The sequence below is a fragment of the Natrix helvetica genome (assembly GCF_964273705.1).
Source record: "Natrix helvetica genome assembly, chromosome: 2".
Taxonomy (NCBI): domain Eukaryota; kingdom Metazoa; phylum Chordata; class Lepidosauria; order Squamata; family Natricidae; genus Natrix; species Natrix helvetica.
Genome location: NC_138552.1, coordinates 206,279,259 through 206,305,979, shown reverse-complemented (window position 1 = coordinate 206,305,979; position 26,721 = coordinate 206,279,259). Strand labels below are relative to the sequence as shown.

The following is a 26,721-nucleotide window of genomic DNA, read 5'->3' as shown; positions in this document are numbered from 1 at the left end:
AAAATTAACTAAATTTGGATACAGCTAAACTTTGGATAAAGACAAATTTCTGCTGTTAATATAAATGTTCTTTATAATATCTATATAGACCATGCACATGTGATTTGCACAGGTGAAAATTAAACAATAGGAGTCTGCCTATCTTCACCATACATGTAAAAATGTCATGATTGCTGCTTAAATTACTTTTCAGCTACTTAATTGAACTCAGCAACTTAAGAATTTTGAGCAACTATTTTCTTTGTACTGCCTTTTGTATCTTGCTTCTGTTAGTTTACTATCTCAAAAATAGCTTGTTTCATTTAACTGTACAGATTCTACAAATAAATTAGGGTAACCTGACATGTTTCTCTAAGAAGGGTAGCACTCCTACCAAAAGTCACTCATTTATTTTGCAGTCTTTTCATTCTTTACTACTGCCAGACATGATTGGGCATAATAGGATGACTGATCCCCCCCCCCCTCCAATATCATACGAGTCTCAATTTCCTGTTTGGATCCTGAAGTTCCTTTAGTTAGTATTTTCAGTGTAAAAGATAGTTACAAATTTAATAGGTTCAAGTAATGTTTATGTAGGTCAGACACACTGTGTGTCTGCAGTGAAGAACATGTTCTTAAGAATGTTCTTAAATTCAGTGCAAGAAAAGGGGACTCTCCTAATTACTGCCATGAATCTACCTGCTGTTGACTAACCAACTACAATGGTACCAGTCATGACTTCCTCTTATATTAATATTCTTAATGTTGAGTTGTGCCAGAATTTCATATTTTTTGTTTTATTTAACAAATGTTATATAGGCAGAATTACAGATAATTGATAGTGCCCTTATCAATTGACCACCATAAGCTCTTAAGTGCAGATTTAGTTTAGGTATTTCTGATTTAGGTTATATTTTCTCCTCAGAACTGAGACTGCAAAAATGGAGAAGGTTTGGTCTTTGGGGCACAGACATTTGACCACTGTTTTGATAAAGCAAATAGGGTTAAATAGCAAATATTTTTTGATACAAATAGACCCTGCCTATGTAGCACTCAATAACTATGTATGTCTGTAGCTTTTGCTTACTGAAATCCTGTATAAAATACCACTGTTATTAGATCACTATTCTGCCAGATGCAGGTTTTCTTTCTATGTTAAATGTTTTTTCTTCATATCTTTATTAATTGCTTCTCATAATTTTTGAACTGTTCTTTGTACATTTTAAAAACAAAGTAAACCTGGAAAACAGGTATGTACACCTGATTATTTTGAAGAATCCGTGCACTCAATAATGGCCACTTGGAATATCACTAGTTTTACCCCATGGAATTGGCAGTTAGGGTCATTCAACATACCACAGTGAAATATGGCTGATTATCCCTCAGTATGTTGTGTAAACCCAAACACTGGTAATTTTGGCTTGTCCTTGTGTGCAAAGCCAGAAAATTTAATAAATGGATAAATAAACAAGTATTCCATTTTTTTTTAAAGTTGAGCTAGCGATGAGTTATTTACTTTACTTTACTTTTATTCATCTTTCTAGACCGCCCCCTCTCCCAAAAGGGACTCGGGGCGGTGTACAGTCGATGGAATACATAAAAAGAATACATAAATAAACAAATACTTAAATATTTAAATACTTAAATAATTAAATGCTTACATGGAGGAGGTTATAAAAACTGTACATTCAAGTAAAGCTTTTAAAATACAATATTATTTTATCTGTTATCTACTCATACATAGCTTATGACTGTGAATGACAATCACAATGTAAGCAATCACATTTAGCCTAGACTGTTCTGCAAGCTGTGCCCCTGCAATTTATGATTCATTGTGTATAGCCAGCAAATGAAGTTGGGTAAAATAATTATATACTCCCAACTCCCAGCAACTGGTTAATTCCCAGCAATACTGGAATACATGTAAAATTAATAATTATGGAAAAATACATGGATAGAAATATTGGATTTACTCAACAGAATTTGAATATAACTTCCTCTGGCTCTCTTTAATTATATACTGTTTTTTTGTTGTATTGCATTAAACTCTTAAAATGTAATGCCTTATTGTTCCTGCATAAAGGATTCTAGTTCAATCAAAAGACTGAATCCCTATTCCAAGCCAGGATATTTGGTTGTGCTTTTTGCCAGTTGATAGCATAGAAGAGGTGCAGGTTTATTTATTTTTTTATTTATGGTTAAAGGATAGCTGAGACAGTGAGAAAAAGTTAAATTTGGGATAATAGTAATAAGGAATAAAGAAAAAATCGAATCATTATTATCGTTGTTGTAAATTATAATACTGTCCACAAATCCAAAACTGGATAAATCTCATTCCAAATCAATTGGATAGAAAGCTTGGGCCCTGTTTTATCTCCTCTGAGTGAGTCCATTTGGTTTTATCAACGATACGGTGTATGTTATCTCTTTCTATCACCGCGATCTAGTTTTGCACGTCCGCATCTCAGTTCCACGGTTAGCGGGCAGATAGCACACTTAACGTGCAAACTCGGCTTTCCGTGGTCTATCCGCCTCATTTCTCGGTTTCAGTAAAGATCCCAGAGCGAGTCAGAGGTTAACGGAGGAGAAGCGGGCGACAGCTTCAGCGAGGAAACCTCTCGCCAATTTTCTTTTTCCTGGGACACTGAGCCGGGCACGCTGGTTCTTGTCTCCCTGCAAGAACTTGCGATGGACACCGCTTTGCATCCCGGCCGCCTTCTACTCGCTCGCGCCGGGCAAATCGGCGGCAATACACGTCACCGAGGCAACGCGGGAGCTCCTCCTTCTTCGCTCTCCCGTTAGCCTTCGGGGCCAGTTCTCGCGAGGCTTGCCAACTGGAGGCGCCGCCATATTGTGTGACACTACTTTGATTTGGACTTGGCTGACTGAGACACGCAGCGAGAGGAGGAGGAGGAGGAGGGACGGGAGCGACTGGGAAGCCGGAGCGGTTCCAGGCGACGTCGGGAAAGGCGGCGACGGCGGCGCCTGGAAAACCCTCCCCCTCTCCCGCCGCCCCTTACGCGTTGCCCGCCAGAGGAGAGCAGCCCCGGCACGGACACACACACCCCTTGCTCCCTCCACCGGTGGCGGCGGGAGGCGGCGACGGCTCCGGAGTGGCTCGGAAGGGTCGCTTGTCCGGCTGGAGGCGGCGGTGCCGGCGAGTGCCGCTGCTGCGGGGCACGGAGGAGGAGCCCGCGCGGAGGAAGGGTGAGCGAAGTCGGCTCTGACGGGTCTCTGGCGGCCGCTCCCCCGCAGGGGCTGTCCGCCAGGCCGCTTGAAGGGAGCGCGGGGTGCCCGCTGCCTGTCTGGGCCCGGCTGGCCGCGGTGCTCGGGAGCAGGAGAAGGGGGGGGGGGCGTGTGCAGGCAGGGCCAGGTCGGGCGGCGGTGGCCCCGCTGGGGAGAGGAGGAGCCGGGCTGAGCTTCCGCGGTCTGCCGGGGGAGCTGCGCCGTTAGGTCCGAGGGCTGGACTGCCGACCCGACTCCTCCTCGGAGCCCCTTCGGAGGCGTCCCGGGAGGCGAGGGGCCTTTTTTGGCCTCCCTGAATTGGAAAGATTTTCAGTTTTCTCATGGGCGTCGGATCTGCTTGTCTCTGTGCTGCTTCTCCTTCTCCCCGAAGAAGAAGAAGAGGAGGTCCCGCTCTTGACTCCCAACTGTCCCAATTTAATGGATGTAGGAAATTTGGACTGATTGTATGTATACCTTTAGGTGTGTTTTGTTGTCTCTAAGAAATATATAGGCTATCTAGAGTGCTTATGATAAATACTAAAAATGTGCCATTTTTAAGATTCAAACATAGCATGAGCAAAAACTTATTTTTTAAAGGGGGATAATGGAATATCTACTCACTGGAGAAGAGCCCAATGATGGGAAAGATGGAGGGCAAAAGAAGAAGGGGATGACAGAGAATGAGGTGGCTGGATGGAGTCACCGAAGCAGGTGTGAGCTTAAATGGACTCCAGAGGATGGTAGAGGACAGGAAGGTCTGGAGCAGTGTTTCTCAACCTTGGTGACTTTAAGTCCTGTGGACTTCAACTCCCAGAATCCCCCAGCCAGCTGGCAGGGGAATTCTGGGAGTTGAAGTCCATAGGATTTAAAGTCGCCAAGGTTGAGAAACACTGGTCTGGAGGAACGTTGTCCATGGGCTCGCGATCGGTCAGACACAACTTCGCAAATAACAACAACAACGGAATATTTACTTGTTAGATTGATATCCTGCGTTTTTTAAGGAGCTCGTGTTGATGCTCATAGCACTCAGTCATCACATTCTTTTCCTCCATTTCAACATGTCGGGGGTAGATTGGGATTGGAAAAGAGAATGACTGGACCAAGTCACCTGGTGAGCTTCCTTGGCTGAGGGAGGGGGGGGATTGAAGCAGGGTCTTCCCAATATTAGTCTCTACAGCCTAATCACTATAAGATAGTGTCTGTTCAGATCTGTGGTCTAAAAGCTCTACAGAACAAAATAAAGCTTTCAGATGATGGGATGAGTGGAAAGGCAGGTTATTGAAGCAGGAAATTCCAAACTTTTGGCTGAGAAGGCCATGTTTAGTCAGCAGTCGTATCAAGCAGGATCTGTTAGTAGATCCTAGTGATTAATTGGGACATGTGGGAAAGATTGAGCACAAGTCTTAATTGTCTTAATATATACTACGTCCCCTAATTTGAAAACTTGGTTTGACAGTATTTACCTAGTAAAGTTTTTTTAAGTATTGCTCATTTTATTAGCGTACTAATGCTCCTGGATGTGAGTAAGGTGTACGTGATGATGACTAAATCTCCAAAACTCTAAGCTGAATGAAAACATCCCTGTGCATAATTGTTACATCAGCGTCAGAAGCAAAGTACTCTTAGATCTTAATTTTCAATAAGAGCGCAGCTTTGTCAAGGCTATACCTACATTTTGTGTCTCCATTTCTGCTGAGCAGTAGTACATTCTTAGATTTAGGAGGCTTTGTTTTTCTGTTCTCAATTGCCTGTTGAGAACATATCTGGGTTTCCTAAAAACTTTAACAATAATGATAATAAGAATTAATAATGTGGCAAAGATTATGGGATGTCTTCCAAAGGTTTTTGTGCTCAAGTCAGGTTCAGCCAGCATGGTCCCAGATCCAAAAAGTACAGTATCTACTTCTGTGGTAAGAACTTTCAGGAGCTGTTTTTGTTGCTGTTTCTTGCAATATAACCTCCTTCAAAGAATCACAAATAGTGTTGCTAATATCTCACTTGTTCACAATGTAGCTGTCTGAAAATAGGTACTTATTTAAAAAATCAATGAACATGTTAATGTTTTATCTTCAACAAAATATAATAGTGTTCTTTTGAAATATGTAACAGTGAGGTTTTTTCACTATATAGCTTTAAATTTTCTTTCTATTGGGCTCAAGTAAAGTGTAAAAAAATGGTACCTTCAATGTTTCTCATGTCTTCATCATTGTTAAATTTCCAATTAGAAAAGTTTATGATTTATTTTAGCCGTATGTTAAGCATATTTTATCAGATTTTCCATTGGATATGTATTCTGCTTAGTACAGCTACTTATAGATGAAATTCTTATTACATACAGGTAGTCCTTGGTTTACCAGCACTTATTCATTGAACATAAAATTATAGTGGCATTTAATGAGCAGATTATGGTCAGCCCTCAAAGTTGTGGCCATCCGAGTATCCCTGGCTGCATTTGGCAGCCAGCTCACAATTATGATAGTTGCAGCATCTCATGGTCCCATGATCACCATTTATAACCTTCACTGCCATCTTCTAATAAGCAATGTCAGTGGGGAAGCTAGCAGGAGATCGTAAAAGATGATTACATGACTTCATTCCTAACTATCACATGGGATTCACCTAATTGTAACTGAAATAGTTGGAACTGCCATTGTAAGTCAGCACAGTCATTACATCATACTTTACTACAATGACACTTATTGACTCAGTTCCTAATCCTAATAGTCCCTAATAGGGATTATACACTGTCTGTATAGACCAGGTCTGTCAAACTGGTGGTCCGTGAACCGAATGTGTCCCACGCAGGCCATGATACGTCACGATATGTCATGTGATTGCGATCAAGTTTGACACCCATGGTATAGACTTTCTTACATTTTAGAGTGATTCATTGATTTAATTTTATCTAGCTAAAAGTGATATTTATATAAACATGATTTTTTATTATGTTATTAGAAGATTTGTGCGCAGTAGTTTTGTACCTGTTGGGAGCCTTGTAAAGTAAAACTCTCAACAATTAATACTGACATATCACAGTTAAGATGTGACTTCTTGAATTCGACCTAGGAGAATGTGTGAAGTTGAAATAGCACTCACAGCAAAGTCTGAAATCTGATTTACTTTAAGTGATATGCAAAAGCTCTGGACTCATTTATATAGGGGTAATGTTTGTTTAACATAAATCAGCAAGGGATGAGATATTCTATCTACCATTGGGTAGTGCAGAATAATATAAAGTATTATAATATAAACAAGGGTTCTCCAGCCTTTTAGTGGGCATATTTGACATTTGAAAAACATACTGCACATTCAAAATATTTGCTATGAGTTTAACCATTTATGAATTGTCTATTGAATCACATCAGAAAGCTCCATTTTACTAAAATATTGCCTGTCACTCTTTCTCCTGCAAATTGTCTGTATTATCTATTTTCTTTTTCTGGGTAAATAAACATACTTTGGAGTCAAGCCATCCTTTTTATTACCCCTACAAAAAAAGTTCTGGGGTTAGAGACATTTTTAGAAACATGTATTGAGTTTGATCCCAAGTGGGGTCAAGACTGGTAACCACTTGTATAAAACTGATATGCTCTTAGACTTGAAAGTCAGAAAATATCCTGGAAGAAAGCAATGACAATCGTTATATATTGCTGCCCGGAAGACCACATTGATATAGGCCATGTAATCTCTGATCGCTGTGTTCAATATAAATGAATTTTCCTTTTACTTAATCATCCCAAATAACTTAGTTATCTTGGAATCCCTTGTCTTTGGATATATGACTGTGTGGCAGAATGAAATTATTCTCAATAGAGTATCTATCAGTGGATTAATAATAAGTGGATTTCTCCCTTCCACTATCTTTTAAAGTGGTAGATACCTCTTCTTTTGACTTTTATACTCTGACAACTTTTTATCTTGAATTTACAGAAGGTCTTCATGTTTTTTTCTAGCTTTATGTTGACCATGAGTCTTGTGATGATAAGTGAGAATGTGAAGCTAGCACGTGAATATGCGCTGCTTGGGAATTATGATTCTGCAATGGTTTACTATCAGGGAGTACTTGACCAAATGAGCAAATACCTCTCTTCTGTCAAAGATACGTATCTTCAGCAGAAATGGCAACAGGTGAACTTCCATTTTCTGGTTTTGTTCCTTTACTTTCATGTATTAAATAGGATTATCAATCAAAACATTTCAATTAATCCTCATTTTAAAAGATGAGCTAAATTGAATAAACATGCCTATTGCTGAACACCAGTGAATTACAAGTGACAGTACAAAAATAATAATAATTAGCAAAAGTTGCTATTTTTGGTTGGAGAGAATTCTGTTTAAAAAGTAAAATAAAAGTGGCTTCAAAAACACCTCCACCTTCTGCATCCTGTTTGATTAAAAATATTATTTGGTTAATCTAACTTGAGCTGGTGTACTTAATTTGGAAATGTGCCATGTATACGTGTGAGCATTTTTTAGACTGTGCCACTTCAAATTGTGTTATTTGTAAAAGCATTCATACATTATACTTTTTTTCTAAAATCCATTAAAGGTTTCCTGCAAGAATCATCAGCACAATTGCTTCTCTGTAATAGGCTTCATCAGTTTTCTATAATGTCTTACAGAGTTAACAACTTTTTCATGTATCTGAGCCACAAACATTTCATTAGGTACTTAAAGTTGACAAGTTTCTACAAGCTAACATTATGCTTCTTTGTATTTCATGTTTTTAATCAGGTTAGGCAGGAGATAAGTATAGAAGCTAAGCATGTGAAGGATATCATGAAGACACTAGAAAGTTTTAAATTAGACAGCACTCCTTTAAAAGCGGCACATCAGGAATTACCAGCTCATGATGGAGAAGTTTGGTCGTTGCCTGTACCTGCAGAACGTAGGTAAGAGACACCATGAGGGGAAAGCAGATTAGGGTGTTCAAATATGAAATGTTTAAAAAGTATGTTACATGTTGTTTTTGAGCTTCTAATCTGTAACCCCAGAAGCATTCAATGCTGTCTCCTGCTCCCATTAATGGAGCTCCAATGAACAATTGATTGAATCTGTTTACTAAACACAACTAGTATGTGCAAAAACAATGATACGCAATTATAATACATTCGTACAAAACATAGATTCTGGGAGATTAACGTGTGTAATCTTTAATATATTCAAATATTCTAGGATAAGAATACCTTATCATATTTACAATTTTCCCCATTTTGTATTCATTCAGAACTTCACCAGGGCTTAGGAAACGTCAGTCAGCTCAGTGCAGTGATTGCAGAAACCAAAATAACCGAGCCGGAGCAGCTGCTAGAGTCCTTCATCGGCCTTCTTCGCGAAATACTAATGAGAAAGGCAAAGTTGTTCGTGGTCGGGAAAAGAAAGATCCATTAAATAAAGGAAAAGAGGAAAAAGTAAGTTTCATGAATGTGAAACCAATACCTCCAAATGAAGCTCAATTTCATTGAGGGCCACATCAGGGTTGTGTTTGATCTCAGGGGGCGAGGGATGGCCAGCTCGACGTCACTCGTGTCTAGTGGCCCAAACGCTCTGTCATTGAAAATAGGCTCCGTTTTTGGCTATGACAGCCTCCTGCAAACCTCTGGCAGCGAAAACAGAGCTCAGGAGGGCCTCCTGCTGCCCTCCTGAGCACCGTTTTCGCTGGCGGCGATCCTCTGCTGTTTCCAGGGCAGCCCCATGGGCCAGATCTAAGCACCCCACAGGCTGAATCCGGCCCCTGGTCCTTGAGTTTGACACTCCTGTTACAAAGCACCCCTCTTATCATTTGAGTCTCTTTTTGGTCTTTCACCTATCAGCATTTCTAGGGAAGAGAACTTGATGAAGATGTTTTAAAAAAGAAACCACAAATAATAGTACAATGTTCTGCTTACTCAGAGTAGGTTGTATCTTACGTATTTTTACTTAAGAGATTTATATACCGGTAGTCACCCATCTTACCCATGAGATGGAGGAAGTCATGACATCACTATACAAACTCTACATTTGCTAGCTCATTGCCACCCCAATCAATGCTTGGGGAAAGAGCTAGGTGTTTATGGCCTTCCAGAAAGCTAAGAGGATAGCAGTTCTTCAGGTGTCAGTGAGGAATCTGTTTTAAATTGTTGGGGAAGATATGGAGAAGGTATACCTCTTAGGACCCTCCTGGTAACCACATTTTAAGAGGAGGGTCTGGAGCATGCTCACCCCATCAAACCAGTTGTCTCTTAACCCTAAGTAAGAGACAGTCCTGCAAATAATCTTACCTTGTGTCATTCAGGGTTTTAAAAATGACAACCAGCATTTTGAATTCTACATGGAAAGAAAGTGGAAGCGGTGTAGCTCACAAAGCAATGTAACATGGGCAAATCATGGAGTGCATAGGATTGTGCATACTGCTGCATTCTGGATCAGTTGTAGAGCACATTGAGTATTCGAGTGGAGAAGTAACTGAAACATGTGGGATTGTGAGCAAGTCCTTGTAGTCCAGTGCAGAAGATGATTGCACTTCACAATGGGCCTTCTCGCAATGAATGACACCTGCTCTTTGGGCAAGAGCATAGTCCAGGAATACCCCCAAGTTGTTTATCAATTTTCTCTAGGAAATACTATCCTGTCAAGAGTCAAAAATGACAATTTATGGTAGGGGCAAAAATCCAAAACCACTCCATCTTTCTGAGGTTGAGTCCAAGCCAATTTCTTCCCATCCAGGCCTTTATGCCTCAAGTAACTGGGCAAGCACCTGAAACAGTGCCAACTGTCTGATGTGGAGTGGAAATATGTAACAGAGTATCATCACATGCTGATGATACTCTTCCTCATGCTATCTGCTTACTTTACCAAGTGGCTTCAGGTAGACATTTAAAAATTAGAGATATGAGCCAACAGAACTATAGATAACAGGAATTTGAGTCTAGGCTTCTCGCCAACTACCAACCTTAACTGGATCTAGCCATAGAAAAAGGAGAACTACTAGAAAAAGAAAGACACTCCCAATCCTCAAAGTAGCTCCAGAAAGATACCATGCCCAGAAAGTGATCTTCCAGCACCAGATCATATTACCACTGACCCAAGACAAAAAGATGATGATCTGTATGACTTGTGATTGGATCACAACAATGACATATTTACAGTAGAGCAATGCTGATGTTCATGCAGTGCAGTGGTGGGTTGCAGGCGGTATGCCCCAGTACGGGCGTACCGGAGCCTGCCCGGAGCACCGGGTACCATTCCGGTACGGTGCTCCGGAGGGCCCACTCACCCACCCAAGCTCCTTGCCTGTCCTTTAAGCCTTTGACGCTTACACGTGTGGCGCATACGGTGCCTGCGTGATGTTCCCCGAGCAGCTGGAGCGTCACGGAGGCTTGCGGAAGCGTCGCAGGCAAGTACGGTGCATGTGCGCGCATCCATGTGGGTGACGCTGGGCCCGTTCCAACTGTACTGGTTGGAACGGGATCCAGAACCCACCACTGTTGCAGTGTTAAGAGACAGTTTGGAGGAAATACAAGCTGCCTAACCATATTTTCAGATGCCTGTAAAAATGTATTTGCCTATTTCTGATTCCCGAAGACTTGTTGGAAAACTTGTATTGCTTTCCCATGGTGGGAGAAAAGCTAACAGTGTTTACTTTGGAAAGTTCATGTATTTTAGTAATATTTCCTTATCAAAAACATTTTAGCAAATGTTTTAAAAGCAATTGTACAAAAGTTGAAAACACCAGAGATTTTAATTGTATGTTTTGTACAATTATGTCTTTGTCTGAAAGTTTACCTTTTTATTGTTGTGTAACTTAATAATTATGAGAAATATTAATATATTTGATAAGCATTTTTATGTAATGCAGAATAAGTCCTCAACTGATATTTCAGAACCTGAGCCAAAAAAATTTGATGGGACTGGATATGATAAAGACTTAGTAGAAGCTCTAGAAAGAGATATCATTTCCCAAAATCCTAATGTTCGATGGTAAGTATAAACTTTCTCTATTCTTTTAAGTTGTGAGGTCTGTGTATAAGCTTCATGGATTTTTAGATAAATTCATACATCCATTCAATTTCTATTGCCACCCATCTCAGTCAATGATTCTGAGCAGCTTACAATTGAAATTTCAATTATAACTTGAAATACATAATGATGCCTCTAGAGAAAATTAAATCTGGCTATAATTGATTTGAGACAGTAATTTATGAAAATGATGAAGTAGACCTTGCTTACTGAGACATCTTACTGGGATTTTACAAATCTTTCTAGTACTCAACTGAGTTAAGCAAAGGTCTTTTAATTGGCAGACAATGGAGGTGCAGTTTATGAGCAGTTTATCCTGAAACCAAAAATAGCAACATGATAGAGCTACAGCTACAGCTTACAAGGAACAAAGAACAACATTACAGATGCATTCATAATAATCTACTGTTGAGAAAAAAACACATTAATCAGTCCGCTTACCTACTCTTAGTTATTTTCTTGCTGAAAGAGGTGAAGTTCATCATCAGAATTGAGTGGTGTTTTAATGGAAAGACACCATATTATTCTTATTTGGCAAATGGTTAAAAAAAATAGCTGCAGTCCTGTATGTGCTTAGGATAGTCTGTAACTATAAGCAAAGGTTTATAAGACCATTTTATTTCATATACCTTGGCCAAGAACATTTTCTTGGAAATTGGTTATTATAGTTATTATATAACATGAACTGACATTCACTGATATTAAACTATACTATTTTATTTACTTCCATCTCATGTGACTATAATAAAGTACTGAATTGAACAATTTTCAGTGAACAAATAGCAGCTTACTTTGTGGGTGTATTAATAGGTCCGCCTTCTGTCATTGTTCAGATGATATCTGCAGAAAATGATCCTTAATGTACGTACACATACACATACACACACACACACACACTCACACTCGCACCCAATCCATGAATGTCTGCAAGCGAAAGATGTCAGCAGTGAACAATGTTGAATGGAAGTGAGTATTCAAGGGATGAACATTCTGGGTTTTGTAACACCTGAAAAAGGTGGAATTCTAAAATAAAAACTGTAAATGAATTGAATATTGAATCTTTCCTGTGGAGTGAATTTGAATAGAAAATATTAATATATTACTCTGAAAAATCATGTATTCAGCCAAGATTACAGTGAAATGTAATAGGGATCCAGTGCTTGTGGCAAGTCATAATCTGCTTGTTGCTTTTTTTTATCAGGGATGATATAGCTGATTTAGTGGATGCTAAAAAATTACTCAAGGAGGCAGTAGTTTTACCCATGTGGATGCCAGAATTTTTTAAAGGAATCAGAAGGCCATGGAAGGTAAAAGTTGACTCAATTATTGTGATAACATCAAAATAGTTTTCATTGGGTTGTGTTCAGTATTAGGCCAGGGTGAAAAAAATCGAGGCTGTGCAGTCCCATTAATGATTGCTCAAGCACTAAGTGGAAACATAATGCAAATAACATAAGCCAGAGTCCAGATTTCAATTATGGAATCTTGACACCTGTACAAATACATAGTGCAAGGGTTTTACTTTAACTCAACTTAACTTTATTGGATTTCTAGACCGCCCCTCTCTCAAAAGAGACTCGGGGCGGTGTACAGTCATATTAAAATAGTTAAACAGTAAATATACATGTTATAAGTATACAATAAATAAATTAAACATAGGACTGGAGGAGGTAGTAGAAATTCCCTGTACAATTTAGTTAAGTTAGATTAAAAATTTTAGAAAAGTTAAAAAAGTTAAAAACATTAACCTTAAAAGCTATCCCAAATAAAATATACGCCAGGAGGTAAGAGTAGAACTATAAGTGGGCCAGGCCGGCTAGTCGGAACAGATGAGTCTTAAGTTTTTGTCGGAAGGAGCGGAAGTCGGTAGTAGTTCTAATATCGGGGGGGAGGTCATTCCAGAGGGTTGGGCCCATCACAGAGAAGGCTCTACTCCTAGGCGCCGCCCGTTGGCATTGCTTGGTGGACGGCACCCGGAGGAGTCCCTCCCTGTGTGAGCGAATTGGTCGCAGGGATGTATGTGGTAGAATGCGATCCCGCAGGTAACTAGGCCCTGTGCCATGGAGCGCTTTGAAGATGGTAATCAACACCTTGAAACGCACCCGAAAAACCACAGGCAGCCAGTGCAGCTCGCGCAGAAAAGGTGTTATGTGGGAGTACCTAGTACTCCCCATGATGGCCCGCGCGGCCGCATTCTGAACTAGCTGTAGTCTTCGGGTACATCTCAAGGGGAGCCCCATGTAGAGAGCATTGCAGTAGTCCAGACGAGACGTCACCAGCGCATGAGTGACTGTGCGTAAGGCATCCCGGTCCAATAGGGGGCGCAATTGGCGCACCAGGCGAACCTGGTAGAACACCCCCCTTGCCACGGCTGCCACATGGTCATCCATTGACAGCCGGGCATCTAGGAGGACGCCCAAATTGCGCGCCCGTTCCACAGGGGGCAGTTGTTCGCCCCCTATGGCCAGTGATGGAATCAACTGGTTGAACCGAGGCGCCGGTAACCACAGCCACTCAGTCTTGGAGGGGTTAAGCTTGAGTCTGTTGTCCCCCATCCAGACCCGGACGGCTTCCAAACACCGGGACATCATTTCGACAGCCTCGTTGGGGTGGTTTGGGGTGGAAATGTACAGCTGAGTGTTTACAGCAGAATGATAATACAAACCATATAAAGTATTTTGCTTATATAATATTAAAATAAATTTATATAATCTAAAGGTGCAAAGCCATTACACTATGGCTAGAGTTTTTCATTTGTCATTTTCTATATTAGTAAAACAGTGCCTGGTGATATAATGCCCTTTAACAATTCGAATTCCTTTCATTTTGGAAACATGATTATGTTCTGACAACCTTTTGGTTCTGAAATTGTATCATAACATTGGTCCACAATGGAATAAAATCCAATTTAGTGCAACATGGATAATTAAACAAGAGTTGCTACTTGCTAAAAGGTACTAAAAGCACACTAGTTTTCTTTGCTTTTATTTGAAATGCTTATTTTAAATGAAATTATATAGTATTTCTTAAATTGTGATGGCAAATGAATTGTAGATTTTTTTAAATGAATATTCTTTTCAGTGCTGTTTTCTGGATCTCTTTGTAAACAGGGTGTATTGATGGTTGGTCCCCCTGGAACTGGAAAAACACTGCTTGCAAAAGCTGTAGCAACTGAATGCAAAACTACCTTTTTCAACGTATCATCATCAACACTCACTTCAAAATACAGAGGAGAATCTGAAAAGCTTGTTCGCCTATTATTTGAAATGGTGATTCACTGATTACTCTTAAGATTTCATACAGGAATACTACTGGTAGTGTTAATATATTTTTATCCTGGCTCTTTAATGTATAACTCAGGGCCCTGAGCATGCCTAATATGCCTTCCAACTTTGTTACCCACAACAAGAAGCCTGTATAATGGGTTGGGCTGACAGAAAGTGATTGGCTCAAAGTCACGCAGCCTGTGTGTTTTCGCTTTTGGAGAGGATGCTACCACAGAACAGAATAGGCAAAGTTTGTGAACCAGGGCATATTTAGAATTTTAAATGCATGTAATTGTGCTCACAAACTATAAATTAGTCACAAAATAGCCATCAGACTGAGTGTGATCAGTTATAAAATACAAATTTACTAGAAGATTAAATAGTTTCCTACTATGCCAGCCCAATGGACAGCTGATTGAATAAGATGCTGTGCTTGCATTCCTATGTGTTTTCAAGGTCCTCTTCCCAAACAAATCTAGAACATTACAGCTGCTGCTTGCCAATAGGGCTCCCTCTCACCCCCAGGGGATGGCTGAAAGAGCTGCCTTTCAGAGGGTTTCAGCTCCATACCAAGATGAATATCTCTGGTTGGCAGCTCTTTTACTCAATCCACCTAATAATAATTATTAATTATATAATAATAATTATAATAATAATCCACCTAGCTGATTATTAACAACGACAATGAGTTCCAAAGTGTGGCAATTGAACAGTCACACAAGATCCTGCTTAATGACCATTTAATTCAGTGACCAAGATTCCAATCCCAATTGTAATTTGAGACTATCTGTAGTAGAAGTTAACATTTTGGAAATTTATTTTGCCTTGTACTAATTTATTCCATTGTGCTAGTGTATCATATACATCTATTATTATTATAGTATTATAATAGTATAGTTTGTTACTTAGAAGATTCCAAGTCTTCACATAACCCTAATTGTAGTTTTTACAGGGTACATGTTCCTTGTCACACTGCTTGTTTGAAGTCAAAATGTGTCAATGGGAGAGTGTAATCTAGGTTGGGATTGCAGTGGATAAAAGAGATCAGCCTTTTGTACTGAAAATCGTTCCAGAATCGATTTACTGGTAACACTACTGTAAATAATATTGTTTTCCTGCAGATCGGCGGGAGGGGCTACAGCTGGGTTTAGTCACAGCCTGATTGATCCAGAGACTGCGGGAATTTTCTTAAAGTCATCATCCTTCCCTACTGGCTCCCAGTTTCCTCAGTCTCTGGTCCAAGCACTAGTTCTGGCTCCTTGAGGCACTGATAGTTATTATATTTAATTCTGTTAATTGGGTAATCTAATATTCTTAAATTCTCGGACTGTTGGCCACTGAGTCTGCTTAGTCAGTCTCATAAGGAGGCAGCGCTGCCTGGTCCCTGCCTCTGGGCCTGAGGGGGCTTTGCCCAATCCTTGGGTGCAGGGGTGATGGGCTCCCATTGCAGCCAATATTCCAAGAGGCTTCCAGGCGATTTATTCGGCAGCAGCTGTTTAGTTTCACTTGCAGAGCCTACCAATTGTTGCAAACCGCGCCGCTGCTGGAATAGCCTCGCCCCGACTTCAAAGCCTCGCCACGGCTTTTAACAGCTTTGCCATGGCTGGGAGAAATTTGTCACGCCGCCCAAGCCTCGCTGCTGTTTTAATACAACCGCAGCTTCGAAGACTTGCCAGCATTCCCTGAGGCTCGGAAAGTTCCACAGTGGTTTAAAAGGGCAGCAGCAGTGAAGGGAACAGAGCGAACAGCCTCGGCTCACCGAGAGGCCATTGCGTCAAAGCCGATTCACCAGGCGGCCTTCTCCTTCTGTTCGCCACGAGGCATGGTGGCCATTTTGGAGTGACCTCGTTGCGGTGGCAAACCTCTACAGCTGAAGCCTGCATCGCGGCCACGAATCGAGGCCGGCAGTATGCTATACAAGCCCGCAACGCAGCCAGATATCAAGGCCGGAAGGCTCCGGTTTGATTCCCCACAAAGCTCCAGACACGTGAGTGAGGCATGGCCTCCACAAGTACCAGGTCAGCGCAGGCCCCTGAGGAGAACATTGATGAAGGGAGAGTGGAAGGCCAAGGCAGACTGTGAACCAGGGCAGCGGCTTCGAGGCCGTCTGCGGATCAGCGCCCTTTTAGAGCTACAGTGAGGGATGAACTTCGAAGACAAAAGGCCTTGGAGAAGCGAGTGGCCAGAGCTGAGAGGCAATCTCAGCCTGATAGGCCCGTATCCCCAGGCAGATCCAGGTCTCCTGTGAGGCCCATCCCTCCCCCTCCCCACCTAGGGGGTTCAGTCCTTCCTCTCCCTCCGTTTCCCTGGCTAGACATTGCAGGCAGGTGACCTCACCTTCCTCTCCCCCATCTCCTCTAGATCATATAGGGATGGGGTTGGGGACCCATTGGAAAGGGGATCTGGGGATTATGTATCCTTCTCTCTTCTAGCTCCCCAGGGCCCGGCTCCCATGCGGCCCTCAGAGGAGGATTTGGAACTCCTGCCTGAGAGCATCAGGAGGCTCATCTCCTCTACAATCTCAAGAGGCATTGCCTCAGGCTTAGTCCAAAGGGACCGTTCCTCACAAGGGGCAGCCAGATCTCGTTCTGACAATAGACACCACAGATCTCCTTCCTTCTCCCTGTGTCAAGGCCAGCCTAGGGCCCCTTCTCCATCTGGGGTCAGCGAGGCCTCAGCACTGGGGGAAGGAATTCATCCAGACTTAGATTTCTCAGATGACGAGGATACTATTCCGCCAGACTCCCCTGCTTTTCCAGGCCTCTTTACCCCACCGGCCTTCAAGCCCCTCTTACATAAGGCCAAGAAGACTAGTCAGATTGGTACAGGGGCTCCGCCAGTGTCTCAACACAGGGACCCCAATCTAGCTATGTTTATCAACCCCAATACAGATAAGGAGGAAGTCCCAGCCCCTCCTCTTTTCCTGGAGGTGGTTCAAAACCAGTGGGCCAGACCTTCCTCCTTGCCCGGATATAATGACCGCCGCTTCTACAATATGGAGCAGACTTTCTCCAAGGTCCTTCAATTGCCAACGGTAGATCCCCGCATTGTTCTCCTGGCCTATGCTTCCACCATAGTTTCCGGTGATGTGGCGGATAAATTGAAGCCCGAGGATAAACGAGCAGAGCTCATTTTATGCAAAAATTTCACTGCTTCCGCCTGGGCTATTAAATCAGCGGCCGCAGCTTCTTATTTTGATCGTACAACCGTCATGTGGCTTCGCCAATTACAGGATCGCATTCCGATCCAGGATGAGCATCTTCATCAAGACTTCGCTAAAATTATCGTGACCACACAATTTTCTGCAGATGCCACCCTAGATTCCATCAAGTATGCATCCAGGGCATTGTCCACTTCAGTCACGTCTAGACGCCTCTTGTGGCTTCGCAACTGGCAAATGGACAACAAGTCCAAATGGGGTTTGGCTGCAGCCCCTTTCACCGGCCCCAATCTTTTCGGGGAATCTCTTGACCCAATCCTTGTGGAGAACAAGGATAAGAAAAAGGTTCTCCCTTCTAATTCCATGAAGCCGGACTCTCATCCCTCTTCTTATAGGAGGCCTTCTTCATACCGTCCTCCGGACCCTGACTCTCGTTAGCAGCGATACGCCCCTTGTAGATATGACAGGCAGAGTCACCGATCTTTCTACCAGGATAGGAGTAAGTTTCAGGAACAGTCCAAGCGTCCCTTTTGAAGGGGGGAGGGCGGCCGTCCTTTCCGCAGAGGAAAATGATTCCAAACCGAGTCAACCCATACGCGGCCGCTTGGCATCCTTCGTGGATCAGTGGGATCAGATAACTTCAGACGCTTGCGGCAGGTCCACTATCAGGTACGGCCTCCGGTTGGAATTTCTCTCCCCCCGACGCTCTTCAGCACCTTTTCTTCATCTCAGGTTCCGGAACGATGCTGTCTCATGAATCTAGCCATCCAACATCTGGTAGATATTCGGGCAGTGGAACCGGTTCCAAAGGAAGAGTATGGGTTGGGGCTGTACTCCAACCTATTTGATGTCCCGAAGAGCTCGGGGGGATGGAGGGCAATACTGGATCTGACACGCCTGAACTCTTACCTGGTCTACAGGCACTTCAAAATGGCCTCCCTCAGGTCTATCCTCCTGGGGATACGGCAGGGCGACTTTATGGCCTCAATAGACTTAACGGAAGCATATCTGCATGTCCCAATACTGCCAGCCCATCGCAGGTTTCTTAGCTTCTCCCACAAGGGATGTTACTTAAAATACAGGGTGCTCCCATTCTGTCTAGCCTCTGCCCCGTGCACGTTCACAAAGGTCCTGGCAGCTCTGGCGGCTCACCTGCGGTCCCACCCGGTGAGACTCCATTGTTATCTGGATGACGTGCTCCTCCTGGCCCAATCCCGCACGCAGGCAGTCCACGACCTGGACCCGACCATTCAGATGTTACAATCCCTTAGGTTTTCCGTCAACTTCTCCAAAAGTCACCACTCTCCCTCGACGAGGATCCAACACCTAGGAACAGTGATAGACTCTGTGGCGGGACTCGTTCGGCTTTCCCCATATAGTCTCAAAAGTCTTCAATCCTTGGCACGTCATGTCCGCGCAAGTCGGTCAGTTTCCATCCTGACCTTGGCCCATCTGCTGGGCAAGATAGTGTCGTTTATAGGAATAGTTCTCTTGGTGCGTCTCCACTCTTGGCCATCAGAGCACATCTCGGGCATTGCCAATCATCAGGCCGACTGACTGAGTCGGGTGACGGGCGACTACGGCAAGTGGCAGCTGCTTCCAGAGCTCTTCTGCAAGATTTGCCGCCACTTCGGCAACCCATTGGTGGACTTGTTCGCGAGCCCGTCCAATGTTCAACTGCCTCAATTCTTCTGCTTTCCAACGCGCAATGCAGAAGTCCATGGCCTCCGGGCCTCCTTTATGCCTTCCCCCCTCTTCCTCTGAACCAGGGGATCCTGAGGAAGATAATGATAGAGGGCACACATCATCCTAGTAGGCCAGTATTGGCCGAGACGGCCTTGGTTTGCAGACCTTCTTCAACTGTCCGTTTCTCCCCCGTGGAGGATTCCTCAGGAGGAGATTGCCCTGTGCCAGGGGGTCTTATTCCATCCTTAGCCCCAGTGGCTCCAACTGACCGCCTGGCACTTGAGCTGCGTTTCCTGAGGGATGCTCATCTGTCGGCCTAGGTCATTTCCACCATTGAAGCAGCCAGGCGCTCGTCAACCATGCAAATCTATAATTCTACGTGGTCTGCGTTCTCCTCCTGGTGTGAGAGATTCTATCTATCTCTGGCTAATGCTTCGGTAGCCCAAGTCCTTGAGTTCCTACAAAATGGCCTAGACCAAGGCCTTTCCCATAACACCTTACGGAGGCAGGTGGCTGCACTCTCCTCCGTACTGGCAGGGGATGGTCGTTTTTCATTGTCCCAGGTTCCATTGGTCAAACAGTTCCTCAAAGAGGCGGCAAATTTGTGCCCCCCTCCTGTCTATCATTTTCCCACATGGGATCTCTCTATTGTACTTATGGCCCTCACGGGCACCCCCTTTGAACCATTGAGGACAGTTCACTTCAGATTCCTCACTTTAAAGGTAGCCTTTTTTGTCGCCATTACCTCGGCTCGACGTATATCGGAGTTGGGAGCATTGTCGTCTAAGGACGACCTTTGCCAATTCCATCAAGAATAGGGTTGTCCTTAGATTAGATCCGACCTTCCTTCTGAAAGTCAACTCTCTTTTTCATAGGTCGCAGGAAATCATACTCCCTAACTTCTGCCCCTCTCCTTCACACGAGAGGGAACACCTTTGGCACTGGCTGGATGTCCGCCGCGCTTTGCGCATCTACCTTAGACGCACATCCACCTTCCGCCAGTCAGATGCACTTTTTCTATACTTTCAGCCCAGCACACTGGGTGTTAAGAGTTTCTTCTACCACCATTGGTTGATGATTGAGACAAGCCATCAGTGAGGCATATTTCACCTCAGGGAAGGCCCCTCCCCAGGGGATCATGGCCCATTCCACCCAAAGTGCCGCTACCACGGCCTCGTGGGCCACTAGGGCTCCTCTGGAGGATATTTGTAGGGTTCTCCAATGCCCTTTATCCGACACTATCGTTTAGACCGTTATGCTTCGGCGGATGCATCCTTCAGGCATCGGGTACTACAACAGGTGGCGACTTCTCCTCTCCTGGGGTCTTCATCCCGCCCTGTGGCTTCGCTTGGGTATGTCCCAGTTGTAGCCCATCCCGCCAATTTGCAGGAAAAAGAACGCTGGTCCTTACCTGAACGTTTCTTTTCTGCAGAGGCGGCGGGAGGGGCTACATCCCGCCCTAGTAAGTTCAGTTAGGTCCGGCGAGGGGCAGTCGTGTGTGCATGTGTCTCCTGTTGTTTTGCCTTACATGAGATTTACAGCTTCTCCATTTGACCTTGAGGGAAACTGGGAGCCAGTAGGGAAGGATGGTGACTTTAAGAAAATTCCCTCAGTCTCTGAACCAATCAGGCTGTGACTAAACCCAGCTGTAGCCCCTCCCGCCTTCTCTGCAGAAAAGAAACGTTCAGGTAAGGACCAACCTTCTTTTTGGAACAGTAGTAGTTTGTTGGAATCATTTTAGTTAAATATTCCTTCACCATTCACTTATATTTCCAGGCTCGGTTTTATGCACCAACAACAATATTTATTGATGAAATTGACTCCATCTGTAGTCGTCGAGGAACTTCTGAGGAACACGAAGCCAGCCGAAGGGTGAAGGCTGAATTACTTGTTCAGATGGATGGTAAACAAGCTTAGTTGAAAGTGTATTAAGAAAAAAAATAGAATCTTCAATATTATAGTAGCAATTGAGCATTATGCATTGCTCACTAAGACATTAAAATCCATTTAAATGTGTGCTTTGTTGTTATTCCAAGTAGCTCAGTGATAAGTTGATTTCAACTTTCAGTCAGTCTGAGATGCTTCTGCTCAAGGCCACCTTCTAGCCTCCAATTCTAGTTGGTTCCATTTATGGATAAATGGCCTATTTGTGTACTTTAATTTTCATTATTCAGAATTCAAGTGTATCTTTTTCTTGGATCAGAACATAGATTAATAAAACAGTAGACAAATATAAATACAGTAGAAGAATTTATGAGCAAAACTGAAAAGAGGCTTAGCAAGGAAATTGGTTCTTGGAAATGCCACATATCATTCTAATTTAAATTGTTAAATTAGAACTTTCCAGATTGTGTAAACAAATTTGATTGCCTGTTATTTAAATATTTGAAATAACATCTGCAACTTGATTGGCTCTAGTATTAGAATCTACACATGGATTTTTCAAATTCTCTCTTGTAAAATCACACTTGTAGAAGGTTGGAAACAAGTCAATTGGATTGAAATGGGCAGCGGTAGAAATTGTATGAGCAAATCAAATGTGTAAGAGGCATATACTGCAGAGGTGGTATTCGGCAGGTTCTGACCAGTTCTGGAGAACAGGTAGCAGAAATTTTGAGTAGTTCGAAGAACTGGCAAATACCACCTCTGGCTGGCCCGACCCCCATCTATTCTAGAGTCCCAGCTAATCGGGAAGAAATGGGGATTTTGCAGTAACCTTCCCCTGGAGTGGGGTGGGAATGGAGATTTTATAGTATCCTTCCCCTGCCATGCCCACCAAGCCACAACCACAGAACCAATAGTAAAAAAAAATGAATCTTACCACTGATATACTGAGGTATCTGTCCAGCAAAAAACAAAACATGAATCCAGAAATCAGAATTTGTCCGATGTTTTCACACTAGTATGGCTAAATGATTGGTTTGCAATAGCCTTGTCTTACTTGCACTTGAATAATAGGGATGGTATCTGTAATTACATACTTATCTAATAGTATTGCAAATTATAAGCAATTGAATACTCTCATTAGAATAGCATTTGAATTAAAATTCATGCGTTTCCATGAAAGTGGGTGATTAAAATTCAGCTTGAATGTAACTTGCACATATATTAGTTTGTATTGCCTTTTATTTTATTTCTTCTCTTCTAATAATAGGAGTGGGAGGTGCTTCTGAAAATGATGATCCTTCCAAAATGGTGATGGTACTTGCTGCTACTAATTTTCCATGGGATATTGATGAAGCATTACGACGTCGCCTGGAAAAAAGAATTTATATTCCTTTGCCATCAGGTATAAACTCTTCCATTTAAAAAAGAAAAACCAACATAGTTGGCACATCCTGAATTTTTAATATCAAATGCATATTTGATCATTGCCATTTCTAGGAGGCAGGAACAATGATTTTGATGATGAATATTTCCAGGTATAGTTTAGATAAAATATCCCCTTAGTCCTTACCCTTACATTCACATGCAAAGTCTTAAGCAGCAAGAACCTAGGATAACAAACTACCGTATTTTTCGGAGTATGACACAGACCTTTTCCCCCCCTAACAGAGCGTGGAAATGTTGGTGCGTCTTATACACCGCGAATACAGCCATGTTTTACCTCCCAAAGCCCGCCCCGCATCCCATTTTTGTGAAAAATGGGCAAAAACCCGCCCTTTTTTCACCAAGAAACACCTCCAGAAACACTCTGCACACTTCAGTAGCGCTGGGGGAAGTGGAAAATGCCCCCGTTTTGGTGAAAAATAGGCCGTTTTTCACCAAAATGGGGGTGTTTTGCCTCCCCCCCCAGAAGCACTCTGCAGGCTTCAGCAGGACTGGGGGGGAGGGGAAAATGCCATTTTGGTGAAAAGCAGGGGCGCTTTTGCCTTACCCCAGCCCTGCTGAAGCCTGCAGAGTGCTCCTGGGGGCCAGGGAAGACAAAAACTTTTTTTTTCTTACTTACCTCTTCAAAATCATGGTGCGTCTAATACACTGGTACGTCTTATAGTCTGATAAATACGGTAAGTATATTTGGGTGGTTCTGTTTAAAGATGCTGGTATTTTAATTAAAATTGGGAATTATATAATTGAAACAATTTTAACCATGTTATTCAAGGGTTAAAGGATGCTTTTTCTGTTTCATTTTGGTTACTTTTGTTTGTTAAGCCAAAGGCAGAGAGGAGCTGCTCAGAATAAATCTACAGGAGTTGGAACTTGCTGCTGATGTTGACCTTGTCAATATTGCACAGAATATGGAAGGTTATTCTGGAGCTGACATTACCAATGTGTGCAGGTATGTTAAAACCTCACAGCTTTTATTTTATTATTTTATTAATTTTTATATATGTGTTTTATTTTGCAATAATCAGCTCTTATCTTATGGAAAAGGATTCCCAATTACAGTACAGATACTGGTACTGTAAAAGATCTAAAGAAAGCATTAAAAAAAGAGGATAAGATTTTTAAAAAAGATTGTTTGATTTTGATTTCAACTCCCAGGATTCCCCAGCCAGCATGATCAAGTAACATTGTGACTTAATGTGATGATATGGACAGACCAGATTAGAGTTCCTTTTTCCACTTCAGGCTTGATTTGACGTTTAAGCTCTGTCATGGCACCTGTCATCTGGAATGAGATTTCCTGAGATTTGGTGATTCCCACCTTAATTGCATTTCAAAAGGCTTTGGGGGGAGGTGTTCTCACCCAGGCTTTGGGCTAGGTCAGTGGTCGGCAAGCCGCGGCTCGCGAGCCACATGCGGCTCTTTACACACTTTAATGTGGCTCTTCTGTGTGCCGGGCGCCCGCTCCCCTCCCTCCTCTCGGGCACTTCAAAACAAGCGCCCCTTTCCCTTTTTTCTTTTCGACCCACAATGATTAGGGAGGATCCTGAAGTCAGGCGGGGACGAGAAGCGAGGAGGCAGAAAAAGAAACGGAGGCTAAGGAGCTTCCCCCCGCCTCCTCCCAGCAAAAATCTAACCGGGGAGCCGGGTGGGCAGTAGCAAATTAGCCGATCACGCCATGTGATCAGCTAATTTGCTACTGCCCGCCGGCTCCCTGATAAGATTTTTGCGGGGGGGGGAGAAGCTCCTTGGCCTCCATCTCTTTTTCTCCCTCCTCGCTTCTTGGGGCTCCACCAATGGGGGAGCAAGGCCCGCCCAGCGCCAGGCTTTGGGCTAACACAGAGGTCTGCAAAGTTGGCTGTTTTAAGACTGGTGGACTTCAACTTTCAGAATTCTGGGAGTTGAAGTCCACCAGTCTTAAGAGCCAATTTTGCAGATCCCTGGGCTAATATGATTGATGCCCTTGGTGGACTTCAATTCTCAGAATTCTGGGAGTTGAAGTCCACAAGTCTTCAAGCTGTCAGGTTTGAAGACCCCTTGGGGTTTTTTCCCTAAAGGGTTAGGGATGCAAGGATCTTGTAACTTGACAGCTTTAAGGCTTGCGTGCTTCAAATGCTAGAGTTTATTGAAACTAAAAACAGTGTACCATCCTATGTATTTTCGGTTTTAAAAATGTGGCTCTGAAAATAAATTTCAATCGTGGTTTTGGCGAAATTTGGCTCAGTTGAAAAAAAAGGTTGCCCACCACTGGGCTAGGTGATTGGAAGCCTTTGTCATGTATGTTATATGTTGTGTTGCCTGGCTCTGCCATCTGTTTATTGCTAAGTTTTTATCTGGATTGTGAGTTCGTTGTTGTCTTGTTTTTATGATGTAAACCACTCTGGATTGAGTAGATTTTAAGTGGAAATAATAAACAACCAAGCATTGAAGGTTTAATTATGGCTAAAGCAGCTTTTTAGCGTTAATTGTTTGGCATTTCTGCATTCTCATTAAAGACACTTTTTTTATCAACAGAGATGCTTCACTGATGGCTATGAGAAGGCGTATTGAAGGCTTGACGCCAGAAGAAATCAAAAATCTTTCTAGAGATGAAATGCACATGCCAACAACAATGGAAGATTTTGAAATGGCCTTAAAAAAAGTTTCAAAATCAGTCTGTGCTGCGGACATTGAAAAATACGAGAAATGGATTTTTGAATTTGGATCATGTTAAGCCTTTCTACCTTGAGAAATCTGCCTTAAGTATTCAAAGAGTTCCAAAAGTAATGAAAAAGTAGTACTCCTGGGTGCTCAGTGCTATTTTTTAACTTTTTGTAACAACCATATATAATAAAGTTAGTTTTTTAAAGTGCAGCTCATTTTTTCCCCTCTTAGTCCAATTGTCTAGATGAGAATAGGTTCTTGCAGCCATACTTGTTCAGTTTCTTGGCACACTAGACTATCACTTGCAACATTTGCACATATAACACATATTTACATTTTGTTGGTTATATTTTAAAAAGTAGTCACTGTTAAAATTTACCGTTCTATTTTTCAGGAAATTAGTACACATAGCCTTCTGTGCAAAAAAAATCTTTTTACGGTCCTTTATCATGGAAAAGGTTGTTCCTCTTTTTCTATAAAGGTAAATGCTTGACTTTACGTCATATTTAGAGATCACAAAACAAGTATTTTAAAGCTAATTCACAATTAGAACTTAACACTGATTCAATACATATCTCACGTTTAATGTGGTGGAACTGAACAGAAAAGAGAGGGCACTAGATTTAACCCTTAGTTAAACCTAAGTGTTCAATCAGTTAAGAAAAGCATTATTAAACCCAATGTAAATAAAATCCAATGCAAAAAATAAATTCCATTAATTTTCCAACAGATTTGTTAAGGGGAAATTGTACCAGGAGAAGCAGGAATTTTAAATCTCTTTGAGATTACGATTTTTCATTAATCTAGTAATGAGAATTTGGACAGAAAGAATACCACAGCTTAATAGAGGCACTAGCTAGATGAAGATGATGCCAGCATGGCTAAAAGGCAGAGGCAAGAAAATGATAAAAGACCAGATGACACTCTTCAGGAAAATGGCACATCACTTGAAGCTTATATATTCTATTTCATGGTTTCAAACAGAAACATAACAAATCTAAATGACGAACACTGGGAAGTGCTTCTCAGAAAGAAAAGATACCTTGGAGGTTTGTTCCCCTTTCCTTTATAATGAAGAGGTAAATTCTACCTCATAAAACGTAACCTGGGAATAATTCAGAGAAACAGACAGGAGTAGAGGTTGGAAGTATAAACTAGGAAAATTTACTGCTGGAATGTATATGACTTTAAAAAGAACAAACAAATATTTGCAAGTCAGTCCATCAATGGGACTTTGACAAAGTTAGGGTGATAGATTTATTTGAACAGGAATTGCACAAGAGCACAGTGACAGCTGTTTTCAAACTTAAAGCTGCTTGAGTGGTATATAGATGTCCCAAACAGAAAATAAGACATTTGAAGTACTGTAGATAAGCAGTCCCCAACCTTTTTGGCACTAGGAACCAGTTTCACAAAAAACAGTTTTTCCATAGACTA

General features: G+C 42.3%; 1 protein-coding gene across 3 annotated transcripts; it reads left to right on the top strand.

Moving 5' to 3' along the window:
- The first annotated feature begins 2,809 nt into the window (after nt 1–2,809).
- KATNA1 (katanin catalytic subunit A1) lies at nt 2,810–25,489 on the top strand. Of its 3 annotated transcripts, none has more exons than XM_081945657.1 (11): nt 2,810–3,186; nt 7,158–7,332; nt 7,939–8,096; nt 8,432–8,615; nt 11,042–11,163; nt 12,404–12,509; nt 14,313–14,471; nt 21,091–21,217; nt 22,469–22,603; nt 23,467–23,593; nt 25,156–25,489. In XM_081945657.1, exons 2-11 carry the CDS (start codon nt 7,162–7,164, stop codon nt 25,352–25,354), a joined length of 1,488 nt encoding a protein of 495 aa, XP_081801783.1. In that variant the 5' UTR covers nt 2,810–3,186; nt 7,158–7,161; the 3' UTR covers nt 25,355–25,489. The 3 variants fall into 3 exon arrangements, with proteins under 3 accessions (XP_081801783.1, XP_081801785.1, XP_081801784.1); XM_081945659.1 differs by lacking the exon at nt 2,810–3,186 and adding an exon at nt 3,384–3,668; XM_081945658.1 differs by lacking the exon at nt 2,810–3,186 and adding an exon at nt 3,384–3,684.
- The last annotated feature ends 1,232 nt before the right edge of the window (nt 25,490–26,721 follow it).

Excerpts from the sequence above, each read along its gene's own strand:
- KATNA1 (XM_081945658.1), top strand. Across the intron at positions 8,616-11,041 it reads ATAAAGGAAAAGAGGAAAAA|AATAAGTCCTCAACTGATAT; the intron begins GTAAGTTTCATG and ends TATGTAATGCAG. Across the intron at positions 21,218-22,468 it reads ATTACTTGTTCAGATGGATG|GAGTGGGAGGTGCTTCTGAA; the intron begins GTAAACAAGCTT and ends TTCTAATAATAG.